This window comes from Bos mutus, chromosome 21 (assembly GCF_027580195.1).
Source record: "Bos mutus isolate GX-2022 chromosome 21, NWIPB_WYAK_1.1, whole genome shotgun sequence".
NCBI lineage: Eukaryota > Metazoa > Chordata > Mammalia > Artiodactyla > Bovidae > Bos > Bos mutus.
In genome coordinates this window covers 4940406-4962434 of record NC_091637.1, presented here as the reverse complement: position 1 = coordinate 4962434, position 22029 = coordinate 4940406, and the positions used below count along the sequence as shown (strand labels likewise).

Here is a 22029-nt window from a genome sequence, read left to right as displayed (position 1 = left end):
TCCAAGTCTTTGCGACCCCATGGACTGGAGCACACCAAGCCTCCCTGTCCATCACCAACTCCCGGAGCTTGGTCAAACTCATGTCCATCAAGTTGGTGATGCCATCCAACCATCTCATCCTCTGTCATCCCCTTCTTCTCCCACCTTCAGTCTTTCCAAACATCAGGGTCTTTTCCAATGAGTCAGTTCGTCACATCAGGTGGCCAAAGTATTGGAGTTTCAACTTCATCAGTCCTTCCAATGAATATTCAGGACCAGTTTCCTTTAGGATTGACTGGTTTGATCTCCTTGCAGTCCAAGGGACTCTCAACAGTCTTCTCCAGCACCACAGTTCAAAAGCATCAATTTTTTGGTGCTCAGCTCTCTTTATGGTCCAACTCTCACATTCATATGTGACTACTGGAAAAACCATAGCTTTGACTAGATAGATCTTTGTTGATAAAATAGTGTCTCTGCTTTTTAATATGTATTATGGGTTTGTCATAGCTTTTCTTCTAAGGAGAAAGTGTCTTTTATTTACATGGCTGCAGTCACCATCTGCAGTGATTTCAGAACCCAAGAAAATAGTCTGTCACTGTTTCCATTGTTTCCTGTTATTTGCCATGAAGTGATGGGACCAGATGCCATGATCTTAGTTTTCTGAATGTTGAGTTTAAGCCAGTTTTTTCACTCTCTTCTTTCACTTTCATCAAGAAGCTCTTTAGTTCCTCTTCACTTTCTGCCATAAGGGTGGTGTCACCTGCATATCTGAGGTTATTGATATTTCTCCTGGCAATCTTGATTCCAGCTTGTGCTTTATCCAGCCCGGCATTTCACATGATGTACTCAGGATAGAATAAATAAGCAGGGTGACAATATACAGCCTTGATGTATTCCTTTCCCAATTTGGAAGCGGTCCATTGTTCCATGTCAGGTTCTAACTGTGACTTCTTGAACTGCATACAGGTTACTCAGAAGGCAGGTAAGGTGGTCTGGTAGTCCCATCTCTTGAAAAATTTTCAACAGTTTGTTGTGATCCACACGGTTAAAGGCTTTAGAGTAGTCAATGAAGCAGAAGTAGATGTGTTTTTGAATTCTCTTGCTTTTTCGATGATCCAACAGATGTTGGCAATTTGATCTCTCATTCCTCTGCCTTTTCTAAATCCAGCTTGAACATCTGGAAGTTCTCAGTTCACATACTGTGGAAGTCTCACTTGGAGAACTTGAGTATTGCTTTTCTAGCATGTGAGATGAGTACAATTGTGAGGTAGTTTGAACATTCTTTGGGATTGGAATGAAAACTGACCTTTTGCAGTCCTGTGGCCACTGCTGTTTTCCAAATTAGATGGCATATTGAATGCAGCACTTTCACAGCATCATCTTTGAGGATTTGAAATAGCTCAGCTGGAATTCCATCTCCTCCATTAGCTTTGTTCATAGTGATACTTCCTAAGGCCCCCTTGACTTTGAACTCCAGGATGTCTAGCTCTAGGTAAGTGATCAGACCATCATGGTTATCTGGGAATTATGATCTTTTTTGTATGGTTCTTCTGTGTATTCTTGCCACCTCTTCTTAATATCTTCTGCTTCTGTTAGGTCCATACCATTTCTGTCCTTTATTGAGCCCATCTTTGCATGAAGTGTTCCCTTGGTATTTCTAATTTTCTTGAAGAGATCTCTAGTCTTTCCCATTCTATTGTTTTCCTCTATTTCTTTGCATTGATCACTGAGGAAGGCTTTCTTATCTCTCCTTGCTATTCTTTAGAACTCTGCATTTAGATAAGTATATCTTTCCTTTTCTCCTTAGGTTTGCTTATTTTTTTATTCAAATTTGCTTAATTTGAGCCACTTTTTTACCTGAAACTCACAGCTACAGCAAACCTGTCTAACAAAACTCTGTCTCTCCCAGCCAGAGCGAAAGGGATTTACAACAGAGTCGTGGTAAGAACAAGGTTCCCATGGACTTGGTAAGAAGGACCATTTTGAGTGGGGAGAGCACTTCCCCACCTTGAGTCTCCCAGAGAGGTGCCCTTTGCCAGCTGGTTGAGTATAGCATCCACAAGCTGGATATTTATAGGGTACACTCCAGCTGAGGAGACCCCTTAATCAAAGTGGCAGAAAGTAGAGCTTTTCTGATGAGCTGGCTCCCCGCCAACCAGGAGCAGCCTGTCTACCCCCTTGAGCCTCTATTTTGTATCCACGGGTGATGAGTAAGGTCGTCAGCATTATTTCTCACTTCTCTGCCCTGTGGATGGAGAATTCCAGTAAGTGTTACACTCTGATCTGTGGTGCCCTAGGAGCAGTGTGCAGTTTTGCCAGATAAAATACAAGGCAACTAGTTCAAATGCTGAAGCTTAGGCTCCAATATTTGGCCACCTGATGCAAAAAGCCAACTCATAGGAAAAGACCCTGATGCTGGGATAGATTGAGGGCAGGAGGACAAGGGGGCAACAGACGGTGAGATGGTTGGATGGCATCACCGATTCAATGGACATGAGTTTGAGCAAACTCTGGGAGATGGTGAAGGACAGGGAAGCCTGGCATGCTGCAATCCATGGGGTCACAAACAGTCAGACACAACTTAGCAACTAAGCAATGACAACCCAGTTCAGATAAACAGTGGATACATTTTTAGCATAAGTATCTCCCAAATATTGTTTGGGATTTGCTTATACTTTAAAAATCGTTTCTTGTTTTTTTTAGGAATTCAAATTTAATTGGGTATCCTGTGGTTTTATTTGCTAAATCTGACAACCCTAGAAAGATTCAAGAGTTAGAACCAAGAATATGACCACTTCAGATTTTGTTTCACCCATGGATTTGCTTAAGAGCATGGCTTCCCTGATGGCTAAGTGGGTAGAGAATCCGCCTGCAATGTAGGAGACACAGGAAATGTGGGTTCGATCCCTGGGTTGGGGAAATCCCCTGGAGAAGGAAATGGCAACCCACTTCAGTATTCTTGTCTGGAAAGTCCCATGGACAAGGGCGTCTAGCAGGCTGCAGTCCAGGGGGTCGCAAGTCCAGTTGGACTTGACTGAGCGACTAAGCACACAGTACCCATGGAGGGGGTCAGATGTATGAATACACTCATACCTGGAGAGGATGAGAACAGCCCATCTCTCCCCTGCCCCAGAGAACCTAGATTTGTGCATTGGAGCTACATTTGCATACAAGGCACATCTGGTCCATGAATTTTGTCTTGGCTAGAACATAATGAGGTCAGCCACCACATAGGAGGCTGTTGGACACATACGCTGGCAGCCAGCATCCAGAAAGAAGCCAAGCTTACTTCTCTCTGTTTTACAGATTGACCAGAAGCAGTTCGACAAAATCCTCGATCTGATCGAGAGCGGAAAGAAGGAGGGAGCCAAGCTGGAATGTGGGGGCTCCGCCATGGAAGACAGGGGGCTCTTCATCAAACCCACCGTCTTCTCAGAAGTTACGGACACCATGCGGATTGCCAAAGAGGAGGTCAGCAGGCTGTGAGGAAAACCATGTCCTATGCGAGCTGGGGCCCTGGGAGCGGGGAAAGGGGCTGGGCCTTTCAAAAAGAGCCTTCTCCAGGGCCAAGGGATCCCTGAAGCCTTTGGGAAGGGAGTGTTTTCCTTGCTCTGAGGTCTTTTCCCTCTCCTTTGGAGTCCTCTGGGCGGTCGTCCTGCCCTGGGACCCATGAACTGTGTAGAGCTTGTCCTAACCCCCACTTCCATGCTTTGCTCATCCTCTCTGGGAACAACAGTCCCTCTTCTGTGCTCTGACGTGTCCTCAGGTTAGCTGCAGGTGGAGAGCCTGTGCTCTTACCAGAAACTGAGCCAGGGATTCAGGGCCCAAAGCCTCATTCACTCCACCAGACCAAACCTAAATGGCAACTGTTCATCCCAAAGACCTGTCCTGACTAGAAGTCTCTTAGAAGTTGTCCATCGTGGGCATCCTTGGAGTGGTGGAAATTAGGGTAACTCCCGTAAGAGTGTAATTCTGTCTTTCGGGGCCACTGTTAAGCTAGCTGGAAGTGGTTCCCACCTGGGTCCCAGGTGCTCGGCCTCCAGGCTTTGGCATTTTTGGGGGCACATGAAAGAGGGAATCACTGCCAGAGTCTTGCTGGTATGAGCTGTTTATACACATTCTCCTTGAGATTTGGGGGAGTTACTAACTGTACTGTGATGGCATGAGACTCAGCTGTTTAACCTCTGTGAGAGAAGCTCATTGGGAACCGGGGAGGTATTTTGGCAGGCTGACACTGTCCTCCTGAGCTGTGGTGCTGAACACTGAATCCATTACAGGCTCCTTTCAAAATTACCTCTGAATGTTCGTAATTCTTTCCTTTTATTTGCTGTGTTGCAGATGGTGAGGAACACAGCCTCATTCCTTCCCCTGGGAATTATTAGGGAAACATTTCAGGGCATCTTCCTTGATAGAACACACAGCACAGAGGCCAGGGCCCATAGTCTGTGCCTGCAAACACCCTTCACAGTAACTTTCCAGGGATGACTTTCAGAGTTGTCTGTGCGTCCCAACACGCAGAGGCTCCTCTGAGGCTGGGACCTCTAGATGCCCTGACCACAGTGAGAGGGCTTCCAACCAACATAGTATTTTGGTGGTTATTTTTTACTTTTGTTTAGTTCAGTCTTTTCCTTTAGATTTCAACCATCGCACAGCTAAAAAGAATGCTTGGGTGCTGTCCTTCATTCATCCTCTCCCATGGGTGTGAGCACTGGGTGTGTGAAAAGAGCATACATGAAGGAGGTGCCTGCTCAGGGCATACACGCTTCACTCCGCAGCCTCTCATTGCCATCCTTCCAATTAATCATAGATTTTTGGACCAGTGCAACCAATACTGAAGTTCAAAAATATTGAAGAAGTGATCAAAAGAGCAAACAGCCTTGAATATGGACTCACGGCAGCTGTGTTCACAAAAAACCTCGATAAAGCCCTGAAGCTGGCCTCCGCGTTAGAGTCTGGAACTGTCTGGTAAGTAAAGCATGAGTGCCCAGCCCCTGAGCTGCTGGCCAGCCAGTCTCCTTACCCTTCTGGTAAGTAAAGCGTGAGTGCCCAGCCCCCGAGCTGCTGGCCAGCCAGTCTCCTTACCCTTCTGTGAGCAGAGAGCTTTCCGACTTGCGTTATGCACCACACATGTCTGAGCATGTTGCCCCCTCCTTGTGACCACCTTCTGAGCAGGATGGTGTCATCATCTCTTCTCACAGCTGAGGGACTCGAGATGCAGAGAGACTGAGTGACTTGTCCGGGGTCACACAGCCAGCACACGGCAGAGCAGAGCTCAGAGCCAGCCATTCAGCTCTGATGAAGCCAGTGCTCTTGACCACTGCGTTGGACCTCCCCTTTATATTCTAAGAGCAGCGCATGTTCTTGTGCAAAGTATGGATGAAAGTCTCTCTTTCATCTGCTGATGACACTATCCTCATTTTAAAGATAATCTTAGAAGATAAATGTGAATTGGAGGCCAAGAAGCAGGAGAACTTTGAAATGAATCCTGTCTCTTTTCAGAGCTGATTCTTATTCCCTCAGCAAAATTCGCTTCTTTTTCTCCCCTTGTCATTTCCTTCCTACCCCCGTGAGAGATTTATACTTAACAATATTCAAACTTTAGTTTCTGGTGGTGAGAGCAAGAAGGCAGAGATTGAAAACACAACTTTCCTGGTATAAAACCTGGACACAGACCATCGCTTCGGCAATGCTCTGCACCTGGCACCTAGTGCCCACAGCACTCAAGGGCCCGCCCAGTCCTCTCCCGGTGACCACGAGCGTCTCTCTGTTCTCTTTCCAGGATCAACTGCTACAATGCCATCTATGCACAGGCTCCGTTTGGTGGCTTCAAAATGTCAGGGAACGGCAGAGAACTGTAAGTGTTCTCATCACTGCACGCCTGTCCGCAGGGCAGATGGAAGACTCACTAGATCCCCAGGGTAGTTGCGGGTGCTTGGTCCAGAGCCCTGCCCTGTGCTCGTGTGTGCCAGCCTGGGTCAGCTGTACCCGCAGGCTGGTGGTCCTTTCCCTCTGGGCTGGGCTGACCCCCTGTCTTCTGCCCCTCTCTCCCTGCCCCACCTGCACCGTCCTGCCCCAGGACTGACCCCCAGCCTCAGCAACCCCCAGCACCCAGCCCATTGGAGCTGTGCAGCAGCAGGTGCTTGAACCTCTGCATGAGGACAGGGCAGGGCTGGGAAAGCCCGCGGCAGGGAAGATGGGCACTCTCCGTGGTCAGGATGTGGCCCTCCTGCCCACTAGCAAGGTCTCAGGACAGACCCTGGGGTCTCGGGCATTTCCCTGGAGGGGTCCTGCAGCACGCTGAGAGCAGCCTGTCACACTGCGCGCTTCTCCATGGTTTCCTTCTGTCTTGCCCTTTGGGAGGCCGTGCCCCATCGGCCTAGGCTGTGGTCTAACGTGTCAGGCCCAAGATAAAAAGGCCCCACCTCCTGATTTCTTCACATGAAGGGCCGGCAAATTTCAGGCAGACACACACGTGCAGTCCATCGCAGGTGGGTACTGCTGCCATCCCTATTTTCAGATGAGAAAACTCAGGGAAGTCCTGTGCCTTCCCAGGTCACACTGCCAGTAAGTGACAAAGCTGGGACTGGACTCTTTTTTTATTAATTTGTGTACTCACTTATTCATTAGCTGTGATGGGTCTTCACTGCTGCATGGCCTTTTCTCTAGCAGCGGCTGGCGGGAGCTGCTCTTCGTTGTGCTGTGCGGCTTCTGACTGCAGTGGCTTCCTTTGGGCATGAGGCTCCGGGGCACGCCCTTCGGTAATTAAGGTTCTAGAGCACAGGCTCAATAGTGTGTCATTGGGCTCGGTTGCTCTGTGGCATGTGGGATCTTCCCAGACCGGGGAAGCAACCTATGCCTCCTGCCTTGACAGGTGGCTTCTTTCTATCCCTGAACCACCAGGGAAGCCCCTGAGGGTGAACTCTTAAACCCCACACACTGCAAAGCCTTGTTTCCCTGGGCTCCCCTTATCTGTCTCCTCTGTGCTGAAGCCTCAGCCAGCAGCCCCCAAGGCCTCCTCTAGGGGCTAGGCACAGCCTCCACCCGCAGCAGAAACTTCAGTCCCCAGAGCAGGTGTCCTTGGGTGTCAGAGCTGCAGGAAGGGTGTGTGGGCCCCACCTGATCCTAGGCAGCTGACTCCTACCCTCTGTCCTCTCCCTGCTTTCCTGGCCTGCATCTCCCCCCTCCTCCGTGGTTCTGCCTGTCCACTGCAGGACAGGCCCGGTGTCCTCTCCCTGCTTTCCTGGCCTGCATCCCCGCCTCCTCCGTGGTTCTGCCTGTCCGCTGCGGGACAGGCCCGGTGTCTGCTGCACCCAGTCCATGTATCACCCTGCTGATTAGCTGCAACGGGGACTTTTGTGGATGTCTGGTTTTTTTTGACCCTTGGCATATATTTTTCCCAAAGCTTTTGACAATGTACTTTTACATAATCCACAGGGAGCCCGGAAACTGGCTCAAAAACCAATCCCCACTTTCAGTTGTCTCTAATTAATGTCTTCACATTGCAGTAAGTTCCCCTTTTCCATGTGGAGCCCCATGTGGTGGATTCCACGGTTTTCCCCGCCCCCAGACTCCTGGCTCGGCAGGCTGTCCGCTGGCCACCCACGGGCCCCTCACGTCTCCCCCTGTGCAGATCTGGGAATGAAGCCTGCAGTTTCTCCTCCTCCTGGCTGTTTTTCTTAGTTCTTTGTTTAGCTTTACGATACAGTAAGGGAAAAAAACTCCACACTGTAGAGACATGTGGAAAGTCAGGGCTCCCCTCCCTTGACCCTCAATCTCGTTTGTTAGAAGTAACCACTGTTCCATCATCCATTGTGTTTCTTTTGTGCATTCATTCTTTGTTCACTGGCATATATTTACTGAGTACCTTTGATGCCCCGGGCACATGCTGGGTGCTGAGCACACAGTGGTGAACTCTATAATCAGCAGTACCAGCGCCCCAGTGTTCTGGTGAGGTCCAGTGGCAGAAAGACTGGGCTTATGGATGGTCTAGAGCCCCAAGTGGTCAAAACTGGGTGAGAAGCAGTTTAGGAAATGCCACAGTGGGTCAAATAAAAGTGACAAAAACTTGAGCAGGGCAGTGAGTGCAGGAATAAAAAGAATGAAGTGGTTCCTGCACTTCCTTTTACAGTGAGTGCAGGAATAAAAAGAATGAAGTGGTTCCTGCACTTCCTCGTACAGGAGTGATTTCATATTGGACTTACTCGTTATGTGCTGGTTCAGCATGATTCCATCACTTGGTTTGCTTTTCTTTATGAAGCTGACAAATTCACTACTTTGATTTTTACACTGTAACACTAGGTTCCGTTCAGTTCAGTCACTCAGTCGTGTCCGACTCTTTGCAACCCCATGAATCGCAGCACGCCAGGCCTCCCTGTCCATCACCAACTCCCGGAGTCCACCCAAACTCATGTCCATTGAGTCGGTGATGCCATCCAACCATCTCATCCTCTGTCGTCCCCTTCTCCTCCTGCCCTCAATCTTTCCCAACATCAGGGTCTTTTCAAATGAGTCAGCTCTTTGCATCAGGTGGCCAAAATACTGGTTTCAGCTTCAACATCAGTCCTTCCAATGAACACCCAGGACTGACCTCCTTTAGGATGCACTGGTTGGATCTCCTTGCAGTCCGAGGGACTCTCAAGAGTCTTCTCCAACACCACAGTTCAAAAGCATCAATTCTGTGCTCAGCTTTCTTTATAGTCCAACTCTCACATCCATACATGACCACTGGAAAAACCATAGCCTTGACTAGACGGACCTTTGTTGACAAAATAACGTCTCTGCTTTTTAATATGCTGTCTAGGTTGGTCATAACTTTCCTTCCAAAGAATAAGAGTCTTTTAATTTCATGGCTGCAGTCACCATCTGATTTTGGAGCCCCAGAAACTACAGTCAGCCACTGTTTCCCCATCTATCTGCCATGAAGTGATGGGACCAGATGCCATGATCTTAGTTTTTTGAATGTTGAGCTTTAAGCCAACTTTTTCACTCTCCTCTTTCACTTTCATCAAGAGGCTCTTTAGTTCTTCTTCACTTTCTGTCATAAGGGTGGTGTCATCTGCATATCTGAGGTTATTGATATTTCTCCCGGCAATCTTGATTCCAGCTTTTGCTTCCTCCAGCCCAGCATTTCTCATGATGTACTCTGCATATAAGTTAAATAAGCAGGGTGACAATATATAGCCTTGATGTACTCCTTTTCCTATTTGGAATCAGTTTGTTGTTCCATGTCCAGTTCTAACTGTTGCTTCCTGACCTGCATATAGGTTTCTCAAGAGGCAGGTCACATGGTCTGGTATTCCTATCTCTTTCAGAATTTTCCACAGTTTATTGTGATCCACACAGTCAAAGGCTTTGGCATAGTCAATAAAGCAGAAATAGATGGGGTTTTTTTGGAACTCTCTTGCTTTTTCAATGATCCAGCAGATGTTGGCAATCTTATCTCTGGTTCCTCTGCCTTTTCTAAAACCAGCTTGAACATCTGGAATTTCATGGTTCATGTATTGCTGAAGCCTGGCTCAGAGAATTTTAAGCATTACTTTACTAGCATGTGAGATGAGTGCAATAGTGTGGTAGTTTGAGCATTCTTTGGCATTGCCTTTCTTTGGGATTGGAATGAAACTGACCTTTTCCAGTCCTGTGGCCACTGCTGAGTTTTCCCAATTTGCTGGCATATTGAGTGCAGCACTTTCACAGCATCATCTTTCAGGATTTGAAATAGCTCAATTGGAATTCTATCACCTCCACTAGCTTTGTTCATAGTGATGCTTCCTAAGGCCCACTTTGCTTTGCATTCCAGGATGTCTAGCTCTAGGTGAGTGATCAGACCATCATGGTTATCTGGGTCATTATGATCTTTCTTGTATAGTTCTTCTGTGTATTCTTGCCACCTCTTCTTAATATCTTCTGCTTCTGTTAGGTCCATACCATTTCTGTCCTTTATCGAGCCCATCTTTGCATGAAATGTTCCCTTGGTATCTCTGATTTTCTTGAAGAGATCTCTAGTCTTTCCCATTCTATTGTTTTCCTCTATTTCTTTGCATTGATCGCTGAGGAAGGCTTTCTTATCTCTCCATGCTGTTCTTTGGAACTCTGCATTCAAATGGGTGTATCTTTCCTTTTCTCTTTTGCTTTTTGCTTCTCTTCTTTTCACAGCTATTTGTAAGGCTTCCTCAGACAGCCATTTTGCTTTTTTGCATTTCTTTTCCATGGGGATGGTCTCAGTCCCTGTCTCCTGTACAATGTCATGAACGTCCGTCCATAGTTCATCCGGCACTCTATCAGATCTATCATATTTCAAGGTTTTGTACGTTTTCTATGCATACAATGGATGTAAACGTGCATGGCTTTTTTCTGTTTTCAAATTATTTGAGAGGAAAATACTTGTGCTGTTATGAATATGCTTTGGCTATGCTGTCTTTTTCATTGGTGGGCTCCCATGACTAACTTTGGTGCTTTTCCAAGGAGTTTTGCTGCCTCAAACCTGCTGATATTCTTCCTGTGCATCAGTCCTTATGCACTTGTGGGAAATTGTTTTCAGAAGAAATTCCCCAAATCAGGTATCCAGCATAGGAAAAATAGGCCCCTCACTCTTTTGGTTTGCATTTCTTTAATGGTAAGGGATTGAGCACCTTAATTACACCTATTGGTAATCTTTATTTTTTTTTCTGCAGACTGACTGCATATCTTTTGTTGATTTTTCCATTTTTTAAAAAAATTGGTTTGTAAGACTTCTTTGTGCTTTAAGGTAAACAGCACTCTTGTTTCTCACAGTGTTGTAAATGTAATTTTTTCCAGTTTATAATTTGCCTTTGGGCTTTTAATGGAGTTTTCTGCTCTGTAAAAGTTGGATTTAACATTCTATATATGGCTTCTATGTTTTATTGTGTTTAGAAAAGAATTAAAAAATAATTCACCCATTATCATGGGTCCTTGAATTTGGTTTTAGGACACTACCAAAGAATCTCAATGACACATTAGCAATAAAATAATAATATTCCTTTCTACCATTTACTTTTTACCTAGCACATAGTAGGCAAATTTGTTCTATTTGAATCAATTCTAACTATAAGGAGGTGATGGTATTCCCATTTTACAGATGATAATATTGAGGCTCAGTGAAGACAAAAAACTTGCCTAGACAGCATAGATCCAAGGCTGTAGTTATCCAACTTGAGCTGCATCAGAACCCAATGACTTGTTAATCCTCTGGCTGTTAAAACACAGATTTCTGGGTCCCACTCCTAGGTTCAATAGATGTATTAATTTTCTATTGCTGCTATAATAAATAATCACAAAATTTGGAGCTTAAACAACATGAATTTATTATCTTACGGCCCTGAAGGCTGAAAATCTGACATGCTCTCCCTTAGCTAAAATCAAGATGTCTGCAGGGCTACATTCCTTCCTGGAGACTCTAGGGAAAGAATCTATTTCCTTGCCTTCTCCAGCTTCCAGGGCCTCCCTCCCATATTCCTTGGCTGGCAGCCCCTTCCTTCATTTCAAAGCCAGTGGCGTTGCATTTCTCTAAGCTGTTCTGTAGTTTCACTGTCCTCTGAATCTCTTCTGTCTCCCTCTTCCTTCTTCAAGGGTCCTTGTGATTACTCTGGGTCCACCCAGATAATTCAGGATACACTCCCTATTTTAAAGTCAGCTAACTAGCAATTTTAATTCTGTCTGCAACCCTAATTCCCCTTCATCATATGATATGTTCGAAGCTTCAGTGACTTGTGATGAGGACACCTTGAGGCGGGCATTATTCTGCTTCCCACAGAAGGCCTGGGGGGCCTGAACCTCTGCATTTCTAGCAAGTTCTGAGGTGAGGCTGATCTGCTGGTCAGGGAGCCACACTTTGAAAAGCATTGGTTTAAGGGAAGAGATGGGATTCTGTCTTGCATGTTTCTAGCGGCAGAGACTCAGTAGCCCCCTCAACAGCTACCTCTTTTCCTAAACAGGTACACATTCTTATTTACATAATGGCAGAGCAAGGGTTGCAGAGACTTTTAAATTGATCCAAAGCCACCTCTCAATTCTTGGAAGGGGCCCTAAGCATGATTCATGGAGCCTGAGTCGGGTTACTGGGCTCTGCAGGACTTCAGGAAGGGACACATATCAGAAACATGGACTCAGAGGCCGTGGACTCCCTCGTGTCCACTCTGCTAACGTCCGTGTCCCTGCCCGGGCCTCATTCTTCTCACAGCTGGTCCCCAGCTGTGCTCCTCAAGACCAGCTCCAGGTCCTTCCTAGCCCTGCCTCTCACTGATGCTCTGGCCACAGCCCAGTCAATAGCTTTGGGCCTCTGTCTCTCTTGTCTCTTCCAGCAGCTCCAAATTGCCCACAGAAGTTATAAATCTGCAGAAGTTATCCATCTACTCCTCAGCTTGCCCATCCCTCACCACACAGGCTCTCTTCTTGCCCCCCTCCCCCACTGCCCATCCAGGGAATTCATCACTTTGTTTTAAATCCCCTTCATCCTTTGAAGGCAAATCCTTAGTCCTGAATATTTCAAAAGCATCACACACACACACACACACACACACGCACACACAAAACTTGGCATTTAACCTTCAGTTACGCATCCAGATACTTAAACTTACTGATGGTCTTACAGCCCTTAGACTCTATTAAATCCTCATTTTTTGGCCTTTTGCTCAGACTCCAGACTGCCCAACAGAGTACTCGCCTTTGAAGCATTAGAACGAAGTTCATGCAGAGTGGCTAAGTGCCATTTTATATCTCACTCTTTTCTGTGATCACAGAGGTGAATATGCGCTGGCTGAATACACAGAAGTGAAAACTGTCACCATCAAACTTGATGACAAGGATTCCTGAAGGAGAAGCAGGTTCCTTCTTCAAACATCTGACAACTGAATGTGGCTGATCAAACTTACTGAAGAAAAATCTACATTCTGACCTTCCTGGGATAGTTTCTTCTGGAGACTTTAAATCTGCTGGATTTGAACGATTTTTGTTTTCCTCTTACATTCCTCTTTATTGACAGAAATGCTGTGTGTGAAATTGCAGTCCTGCCTGGGGTGGGACTAAGGGCCATCTCTGTTTTCTGCTTTCCCCCAGATCCTTGGGACGGTGAGGAGGTTCAGGGCACTGTCAACAGGAAGTGGTATTTGAAGTATCGAGCCATCACTTTAAAATGTTCTGTGGACTCTAACTCCAGTAAGGATTTGGAAAAAAAATTCCCTGTACGTTCTGCAAACAGGACTCTACCTGCGGGTTCCTCATGATTACCTGCCCACAGAACAAGCCCCACCGACTACTCAGTAGGAAGGAATAGCACTAAGTTTAAAAAAAATTTTTTTTTTAAAAAACAAGGTTGGGAGGATCTGATGTGGGGGACTTTGGGGAAGCAAGTACCATGGAAGGGTCATGAAGGCCCTGGTATGAATGGTCTTCAAGGACTGCATCTTGACATTGACCATGGGACTCAGCTTAAAACCAATACAGCCTTTGGAATATGACCAAATCAACAACTGTAAGAGCTTATCTAACGCATGTCATGGTCTACCTTAATCAAGGCAGGAAATGTCGCAAATGTCCCCATCACTGCTAAAGACCCAGTGCTCTGACAGTACAGATTCTAGGATCATTAAGTCCCAGATTTTACTAATTAAAGCCATAATGTGCTTTTCCCAGTTAGGCATTTCTACCACTTGCATTGATTTATGATAACCCTATATAGTTTTCCTTTTCTCCAGTTGGGTTATCAACATTTTAGATGAATAAGACATACACAATTGAAAAGACTGCTGTTGTAATACAGCTCTGGTTTTTTGAAGTCCTGTTTTGATATTAATTAGTGATAATTAACAAAGAACATCTGAACTTCAGGGAGGAACTGGGTCTGCTACTAGAGTGGCTTAAGCACTGCACTGACAGGTTGAAAAGTGTTCTCTTCCTCTTTGTGTACCCGAAGGATGTGCAATTCCAAGTTTCCGCTTGGAAAACTGAACGTGTCCCACGGAGCTTTAAAAAAACAAAACCAAACTGCAATTGTGTTATTCAGATACTTTTACTATTACTAACTTGTACTTTTCTAATGGTGCTTATGTTTGAGAATTAAGTTATGTTTGAGAATTAAGTTGGGGGGGAGAATAATAAAATGGAGGTCTATGTCAAAACCAGTGTTATGTATAGAGAAAGTCTTATGTGAAGTGAGGTTATCATTCCTGTTGGAAATATGCAATATGCAATTCACCTTCTCTCAATCAATTAACAACACATCACTTAGACTACCAGTAACTTGTTAAATCAGGATTTGACTTCATATGCTGAATTTTCAGGATTTTATCTCAAGTAACTAAAGACATTAACCTTGATAGTAATACATTAGAGGGTTCTTATTCTTTCATTGTACAATAATGCCTTTAATATGATGCTACATTATTTATAATTGGTAGAGTTAATGTATCTTTTTATAGTTGTAAGTAAACAGAGGTGATGTATTTAACCTTCTGTAATATACTGTATTTAGAAATGGAAATCTATCTAGTATTAGACTCCAGTTCTTTTAAGGTTTACTCCTGTGGTATGGTTTTAAAAAATCTATTGGCCTGGGAATTCTGACCCTAATTGCAGATTGTGTCCAACGATGCAATAACTATAAAATAAAATCAGATATTTGAAAAAAAAACTATGTTTTTTCATTTAAAGACCAGAAGACCCTTTTAATTCTGTGACTGACCTTTCTCTTCCTTAGAACTTTGGTACAAAGTGACTTACAATAAAGTGGTTTCAATCACTTAAGGATAAAATTACATTTGCTCAACAATCAAGTCCTGTGTTTAAGGACTTGAGTGTGAAACTCACTTTTATGGTTTTGGGGGTGGATGAGGCAGCAAGCTTGGCCTCAAAGGCTCTGCATCTTAGTTGGTGAAGTTAAAGCTGTCATTTGAGCTTACTGAGTCCCTTTTTATCATAAAGCGATGAGGATGTGAGTGTGGAAAATGTGGGGAAGATTGCTTGGGGACTTAGGGAAACACTGTATCCTGCAACTGTGTGCGCAAGCATTCATTTTTGTCACTTTTTTCTATGAGGATCTCTGTGTTTGTGTTTAAATTATCCAGAGTTTCTAAGGCTTCAGACCAGTAAGCCTCAATCACTGAGTCGTACACTGACACTGAGGTTAGAGGAAGAATATTTCTGTACTTGGTTAGGTCCACCGTGTTCAACCATGCCTCTCGTTTTGAGTCCATTTCATTTCGGTCATGTAGAGGCGAAGTTCCACCCCTTCAGAGAAAACTTGAGGGAGCCTTGGATAAGATCCATCTTAATTTATGCCCTTGTGTATGTTTGAATGCATTTAGAAACCTTCCATTTCCCAACCAAAATGTGAGCAGGAAATTCAAGGAAAACAGCATTTCCTTTGTTTGTCACTACCATGACAGGAACCATTCTGAGGACATACACTGTGGCTGTGGTGTGTGTGTGTGCATGTGTGTGTACAGTGCCTTTTGGGGTGGGGACAGTAAGTTGGCACATTCTCTAAAAGTGGACCCTTTGAAACACCCAAGCTTCTCCCAATGGCAGGCTGAGCCCTTTTGAAGTTCTTGCTCCTAGCCTGTCTTGAGCTTGAAGGTTGATAATAAGGGACATTTTTAAAGTGTCCCAGAAGAAATATCAGTGGAAACTGAATACCCAGCTGAAGGGAGGTGACTAGAAACTGAGGGCCTATTATACAGAGTGAAGTAAGTCAGAAAGAGAAAAACAAATACATATCAATGCATATATATGAAGTCTAGAAGGATGGTGGGAAGGATGCTGGGCAAGGTTGAAGGCAGGAGGAGAAGGGGACGACAGAGGATGAGATGGTTGGATGGCATCACCAACTCGATGGGCATGAGTTTGAGCAGACTCTGGAAGATGGTGAAGGATGGGAAAGCTTGCTGTGCTGCAGTCCATGGGCTCACAAAGATTCAGACACAACTGAGAGACTGAACGACAACAAAAAGTATGGTGCTGATGAACCTGTTTGTAGGGCAGCAGTGGAGACGCATAGAGAACAGACTTGCGGACACAGCTGGAAGAGGAGAGAATTGAGAGTAGCATTGAAACATATACTTCACATACGTAAAATGAATAGCCAGTGGGAATTTGCTATATGACGCAGGAAGCTCAGACCCTTTGGTCTGTGACAACCTAGAGGGGTGGGAATGGCTGGGAGATCGGAGGGAGGGGATGTGTGTGTGTATACAGCTGATTCATGTTGGTGTGTGGCAGAAACCAACCCAATGTTGTAAAGCAATTATCCTCCAATTAAAAAAAAAAGAAACTACCACACCTTCAGAAGGCAGAAAGGGTAGCTCAGGGAGGTAGCTTCCAATTGACCCTACCGTGAAAGTGAAAGTCGCTTGGTCCTGACCGACTCTTTGCAACCGCATGGACTGTATAGTCCATGGAATTCTCCAGGCCAGAATACTGGGGTGGGTAGCTGCTCCCTTCTCCAGGGGATCTTCCCAACCCAGCAATGGAACCCAGGTCTCCTGCATTGCAGGCGGATTCTTTACCGTCTGAGTCACCAGGGAAACCCCTCCCTGCCTCCATTACTTAGGATAAAACTTAGAAAGTGAAAGTGAAAGTCACTCAGTCCTGTCCGACTCGTTTTCTCCAGGCCAGAATACTGGAGTGGGTAGCCGTTCCCTTCTCCAGGGGATCTTCCCCACCCAGGGATAGAACTCGGGAATCCTGCGCTGCAGGTGGATTCTTTACCAGCATTCCAACATGAGACGTTGGTCAGTGGGGGTTAAGAAGCATAAAGAAATCTTAACTGACCTGTAACAATCGCCTCATGCAAACCTGTAAGTAACGCATGCCAAGGATAAGGTTAAATGCTGGGATACAACTAGCTCGAAACAGGCCACCCATGTGACAAGTTCTTTCTACCTTGGACACATTTCTAAGCGGATGGCAAGCTCATTTAAAACTGGCTTGTCCTCCCTCCGTGGGCCGCGTCTGCCCTCTGGTCTGCCGGTCACCCGGCGCGCGCTTCCTTGCGGTCCCGCTAGATGGCAGGACCGGGCACCTCGGGGTGGGGGTGGGCGCCGCGCCGCTATCGCCAGGCTCACTCGGCACCGTGGACGCCACGCCTTGCAAATTATTAGGGACTTTTCGGTAGCGCCCATATCGCCGCCTTTTGCTTACTGGAATTAGAACCGCGGTGGTGAAGGCAGGATTGCAGAACTGCACCCTTCCTTTTGGAGGGGTGTGTGGTGCGGGAGAGCCGGCGGGGCAGCCTCTTGGGCGCAAAACTCAGCTGCCCCGTGGTCCCCTCTTCGAACAGGGACCCAAGTAACTCGTCCGTGGTGACCGCTCAGAGTGTCTGCGAGGTCGTGGAGGCGGGAGCTGGCTGCTGCTGTCCGGCTTTTGTGAAATGGCAGTGAGGGTGCTGGCGATTTGTCTCTGAGCCTTGGGATTAAACCCTGGGAATGTTCCAGTCATAGCCGTACACGGGAGGAACCTGGGGCGCGCAGGTCCCGCCAGGATGCAGAACCATCCGCTTTTTCCGAAGAAGTCTTCTCTTTCCCAGGTGGGCACGTGGAGCCCAGTCTAAAGCCTGCCCGCCCGCCTGGACGTACGTCATTATGATCTGTCTTTGGATAATGGCCTTACTTGTAGGTACATCTTTTTATTAGGTTGAAATATAAATTGCCTACACTCCAGCAGGTTTATCTACCACTGCCACCCCCAAAATAAATCCAGACAATTTAAAATGATTCACCAGTGATATCTTTGTCTGTAACCATAACTCAGTAAATCCATGTGGTGGAAGGGGTGAGGTTTGCAAACTATTGAAGTTTTACATTTCATACGTCTAGTCTGCTGTATGAAGAGTTGTACACAAACGAATATTCCTGTCTTTTGAGTATTTACTGCCTCCATAGACGAGTCCGGAGTTCACCAGCGGATCTCGCTGCTGAGCGGAACAGAGGGGCAGGGAAAGCTGGGCTGCTCAGCTCGCCGCTGAGACTGCCCTGCCGGAGGGCAGGGGACCCAGACCTGGAGGAGACCGGCGCTGGGGGCGCCTGCGAACCCCGTGGCCTCCGGGGTCTCGGTGAGGGAAGCCGGCGGGCGAGCGCAGGGGCTTCCCGCGCGCGCTCTGCGGAGGCCTCTCGGCGGCCGCCCCTCGCCCCGCGCGCCCCGCGCGCCGCCCGCCCCGCTCAGGATTGAGGAAGTGAGTCTGGCCCGGCCCGGCCCCCGGCGCGCGGCCGGAGCCTCCGCGGAGGAGGGCAGAGGGGTGGCCCGGCCCCGAGCGCCGCCGTCCTCCCGGTCCCGCGCAGCCCGCGCCCCAGGCGCCCGCGGCCCTGCCCGCCGCCACCGCCCGCAGGTAAGCGCTGCCCCGCCGCGGCCGGCGCGGAGTCCCGGCCCCGCCGCCCAGGCCCCGCGCGGGAAGCGTCTCCCCCGCCTTCTCCGGCGCACAGGCCCTGCGTCTCCCGCCGCGCCCTCGGGCTGGAGTGTTTGGGGGGGACGCCCGGGCGGGGCACCCCGACCCCGCAGGCCGGAGCCCGGGCCGGGGGAGCGGGCGAAAGCCACAAAAGGAAGAGGCGCCGAGGCGTCCACACGATTCCTCCGCCCTTAGAGAAGCCCCTGCCTTCGAGCGGGAGCGGCCGCGCGGGCGCGCGTGTGCGCGGGGTGAGTGTGAGTGCAGGGCGGCGCGGGGGCGCGGCCCGGGACGGCCTGGCGGCGCGGGGCGCCCGGGCGCCGTCGCCCCCCGCCGAGTCCGGGATGGAACCCGCCGTCTCCCGGCGGCCTCTGAGGGCGACCTTCTGCGGCGGGGCCGCGAGGGATGAGTGCGATCGCGGCCGGGGAAGGCCGGGGACCCCAGGGGGACGGTGGCGACAGAGGCTCTGGGATCTCTGCGGTCCGCTCACCCTGCCCGTCCACCTTGAGAAGCCGGGGAGTTTTTCTCCCACAAGCATCGGAGATGTAAGGAAATAGAGCGTGCAGTTACGTGTTTAGCGAGCTTTTCACCAAATGCACTGTCTTTAGAGTTTGCCATTCACTCCCATTGTATCCAGATTGCCTGGGCGTTAAAGGGGCAGATGGCAACCCAATCCAGTGTTCTTGCCTGGAGAATCCCAAGGATGGAGGAGCCTGGTAGGCTACAGTCCACGGGGTCGCAAAGAGTAGGACACAACTGAGCGACTTCACTTAAAGGGGCAACTAGAATATGCACGATTTTGAAAAATGCTAAATTCAACTTCTTTTGTGGTCTGATTTAGTTATCCTTGTGAATGTCCTAAAAGAATAAAAAATTAAATTGAAAACATACAAACCTCACACCCAGTTTGTCCCTACAGAAGGTTTGTGGGCCTGCCAAACCTCTCCCTCTGCAGGCTTCCACACCTCAGGGATCGGCCCTAGTAGACTCAGATGAAACCCTGAGACATAAAAACCTGGGAGCTGTCTTCCCTCCCGTGTCCTCATCCCTTGAGTTCAGTTATTGGCAAGGACTGTTGAGTCGGCCTCTCAAAGGTAGTGTTCAGGTCCAGCCCCTTCTCCCTCGCCAGCATCTCTTTCCTACAATTGCAGCTCTCCTCTCCCCCATTCTCTATTTGGGAACCGGAGTATAGCCGGAGTAATTTATTGTTTAAAAAGGTAAATTAGAGAGTGTCAGTCCTCTACTCGGAATCCTCAATAGTTTCCTCTTATGCTTGGCATGAAATCCCAAAGACCTCCTTCCCCTCACATCCCCCAGTTGATCTGGCCTCTGCCATCTCAGACCCCCTGGCTCACGCTGTCACCCTCTCCAAACCCAGCCTCATTCTCTCATCCGTCTGTGTGCTTCTTTTTAGTTACCACTGTCTGTGTTCCTACTTTATCTGTTTAATTACTCCTTTAATTCCTCCTGGAGGTCTCTTCTGCTGCTCCAGGTGTCAGAGACCCTACCTACCTTGCTCACTGCTTCTCCTTTACTCCCAGAGCTGTCCGGGAGGCACCAAACACATACAAGTAGAAAGACTGAGTGGTGAATTGACAGCCTTAGCTTGTTCGTGGCTTAGGCTCTTGAAGGGCTTCTGTTCTCATCTGGGATTGAGAAGTACACATTTCTCCAATTTGTAGCTCTGTAATATTTTGATGTCCACAAATACATTAAACACATTTCGTAGGCAAGCCAAAATTCGTCAAGGGATGCCAACAGTGTCAAAAGGGTGTCTCAGAGATGTGCCAACCATCTCAACTAGGCTTTTGATTCAAAAAAGAGCTGGATGATAAGTATGTTTCTAACGTGCTTCACTTACAAGTGTCTTCCTGCTCTTTGGCACTGACGGCCCTCTTCAAACTTCTTAAAACGACAAGTGAGCAGAGTCAGGATGTTCCTTCCGTGGCAGAAAGTGTATAGTAAGTACTTAACAGTGTCTTCCTCACCAATGGTAAGTTTCATTAACTGTTGAAGCTCACTCCCTATGAAAAGGACCCAATAAAAATATTTGTAGAAGGAATATCAGGTTCCTTTTTTTCTTTTTCATCTTTGATGAGATTTTTTTAATTATTAAAATAATTATTATTGCAGGACACTTCTTGAAGCCCTCTTTAGGATATATATACTATTATGAAAAGAAAACATGTAGCTTGAAACCATTATTTGTTTCATTGATCTGAACCCAAAAGAAGCAGGAAGAAGCTAAGATCTGTTAGAGGGCAAATACAGGGCAAAACTTGAGTTACTTCATTTTAAGACTGCTACCCTAAAGTCTAAACCAAAAACCAAGTTACAATTGAAAAATTGCTCCAGTCGCAAAATCCTCCATTGGTAAAATGATTTTCAAAAGGAAACTGAAAATAAAAAGGGGAACAAAACGGCTGGGCGAGGATTGGCCTAAAATATTCTTAAGACGTTTTTAACTTAAAAACGTTATATGGTAAGATATTTCTGATTCAGAAGAAACATCTAGCTTTTGGATTTTTGAGGTGTTGTTGGGTATAGTTGGTAGCTGATTTTGAGAGGTGCTTGAAAGCAGGTAATAGCTGGACACTTTGGTTTCTGACATTGCTGTGTGATTTGGAGCTTCTGTTTTAGAACAGGTATTCTGTTTTGCTGCTTCTCCTTGTCACCTCTCAAGTTGATTTTCCTGATCAGGTTTTGCATTTTATAAAGCTTTGATTGTCTCCAAAATTGTGTTCCTTCTTTCCTTCTTGGACTTTTCAGGCTCCCAGACTTCAAACATAGATTTCCCCAGTCATGGTTTCTCTGAACCTTTTGCTCTCTAGCTCAAGAAGATGCAGGCGCACAGAAGCCTCAGGGCAAGGCCTCTGGTTGGGGCTTTCCCAGCCCCACCTCTCCCTGCTTGTAAGAATACAGATCACCTGGGCCAGGGGCCTGATTTTTTCAGGCCCTAAGATGCGAGAACTCTGGTGCTCTCACAGCCTTGTTCCACAGCTTGTTCAGTGCCTACCTTCTAGAACCTGTTTACTGGGGCAACAGTGGGTTGGCCCTCGATTTTTGGAGCTTGTTTTTTTTTAATTTTCAGCCATATAGCATGTGGGGTCTAAGTTCCCCAACCAGGGGTCGAACCCATGCCCCCTGCATTGAAAGCATGGAGTCTTAACCGCTGGACTGCCAGAGAAGTCTCCTTCTGAGCTTGTTAATCAGAGGGCAGGTAGGAGACCCTGCTGGCTTCCCAGTTCTACCATTATTATTGTTGCAAGGAAGAACCATCTCCAGTTCTGTGAAAAGTGACTTCAGAAACTTGACCTTGGTAGAAATCTCACACCAATGCTGAAGGGTTGCCTGGGGAGGAGGGTGCATGTCTGTTTTTAATAGATGATATTGTCTTAGGCATCATATATATTACCTTGTTTATTTTTTGTGTGTGGGGGGCTTTACCATCACCCTCCATTTCAGAGTTGTCTGTCTCAGAGAATAGCTGCTGATGACACCATACTTTTTATATCTGTACTATAGACTCCATGGGAGTGCTGAGTGGGACACATGCGTTTCATGTGGTCATCCCTTCCCACCGTGCAGCTCACCCCAGGTCCTGCAGAGCCGGGCCTGGATCTTGCCCTCCGGTGCTTCTGGTCATTTAATCAGCAGGCTGG

General features: G+C 47.2%; 2 protein-coding genes across 3 annotated transcripts in view; both read left to right on the top strand.

The window, feature by feature from the left end:
- Positions 1 to 13291, top strand: part of ALDH1A3 (aldehyde dehydrogenase 1 family member A3) — a 40692-nt gene extending 27401 nt beyond the window's left edge. For both annotated transcript variants that reach the window (XM_070358137.1, XM_070358136.1), the window contains 4 exons: positions 3286 to 3450; positions 4787 to 4944; positions 5759 to 5833; positions 12735 to 13291. In XM_070358137.1, coding sequence (XP_070214238.1) covers positions 3286 to 3450; positions 4787 to 4944; positions 5759 to 5833; positions 12735 to 12807 — 471 coding nt within the window. In that variant the 3' untranslated portion in view covers positions 12808 to 13291. The remainder of the gene's footprint in view (positions 1 to 3285; positions 3451 to 4786; positions 4945 to 5758; positions 5834 to 12734) is intronic.
- Positions 13292 to 17123: 3832 nt separating this feature from the next.
- Positions 17124 to 22029, top strand: part of LRRK1 (leucine rich repeat kinase 1) — a 135103-nt gene continuing 130197 nt past the window's right edge. The window contains 1 exon segment of the mRNA XM_005888961.3: positions 17124 to 17600. The gene's annotated coding sequence lies outside the window, so the exon portion shown is untranslated.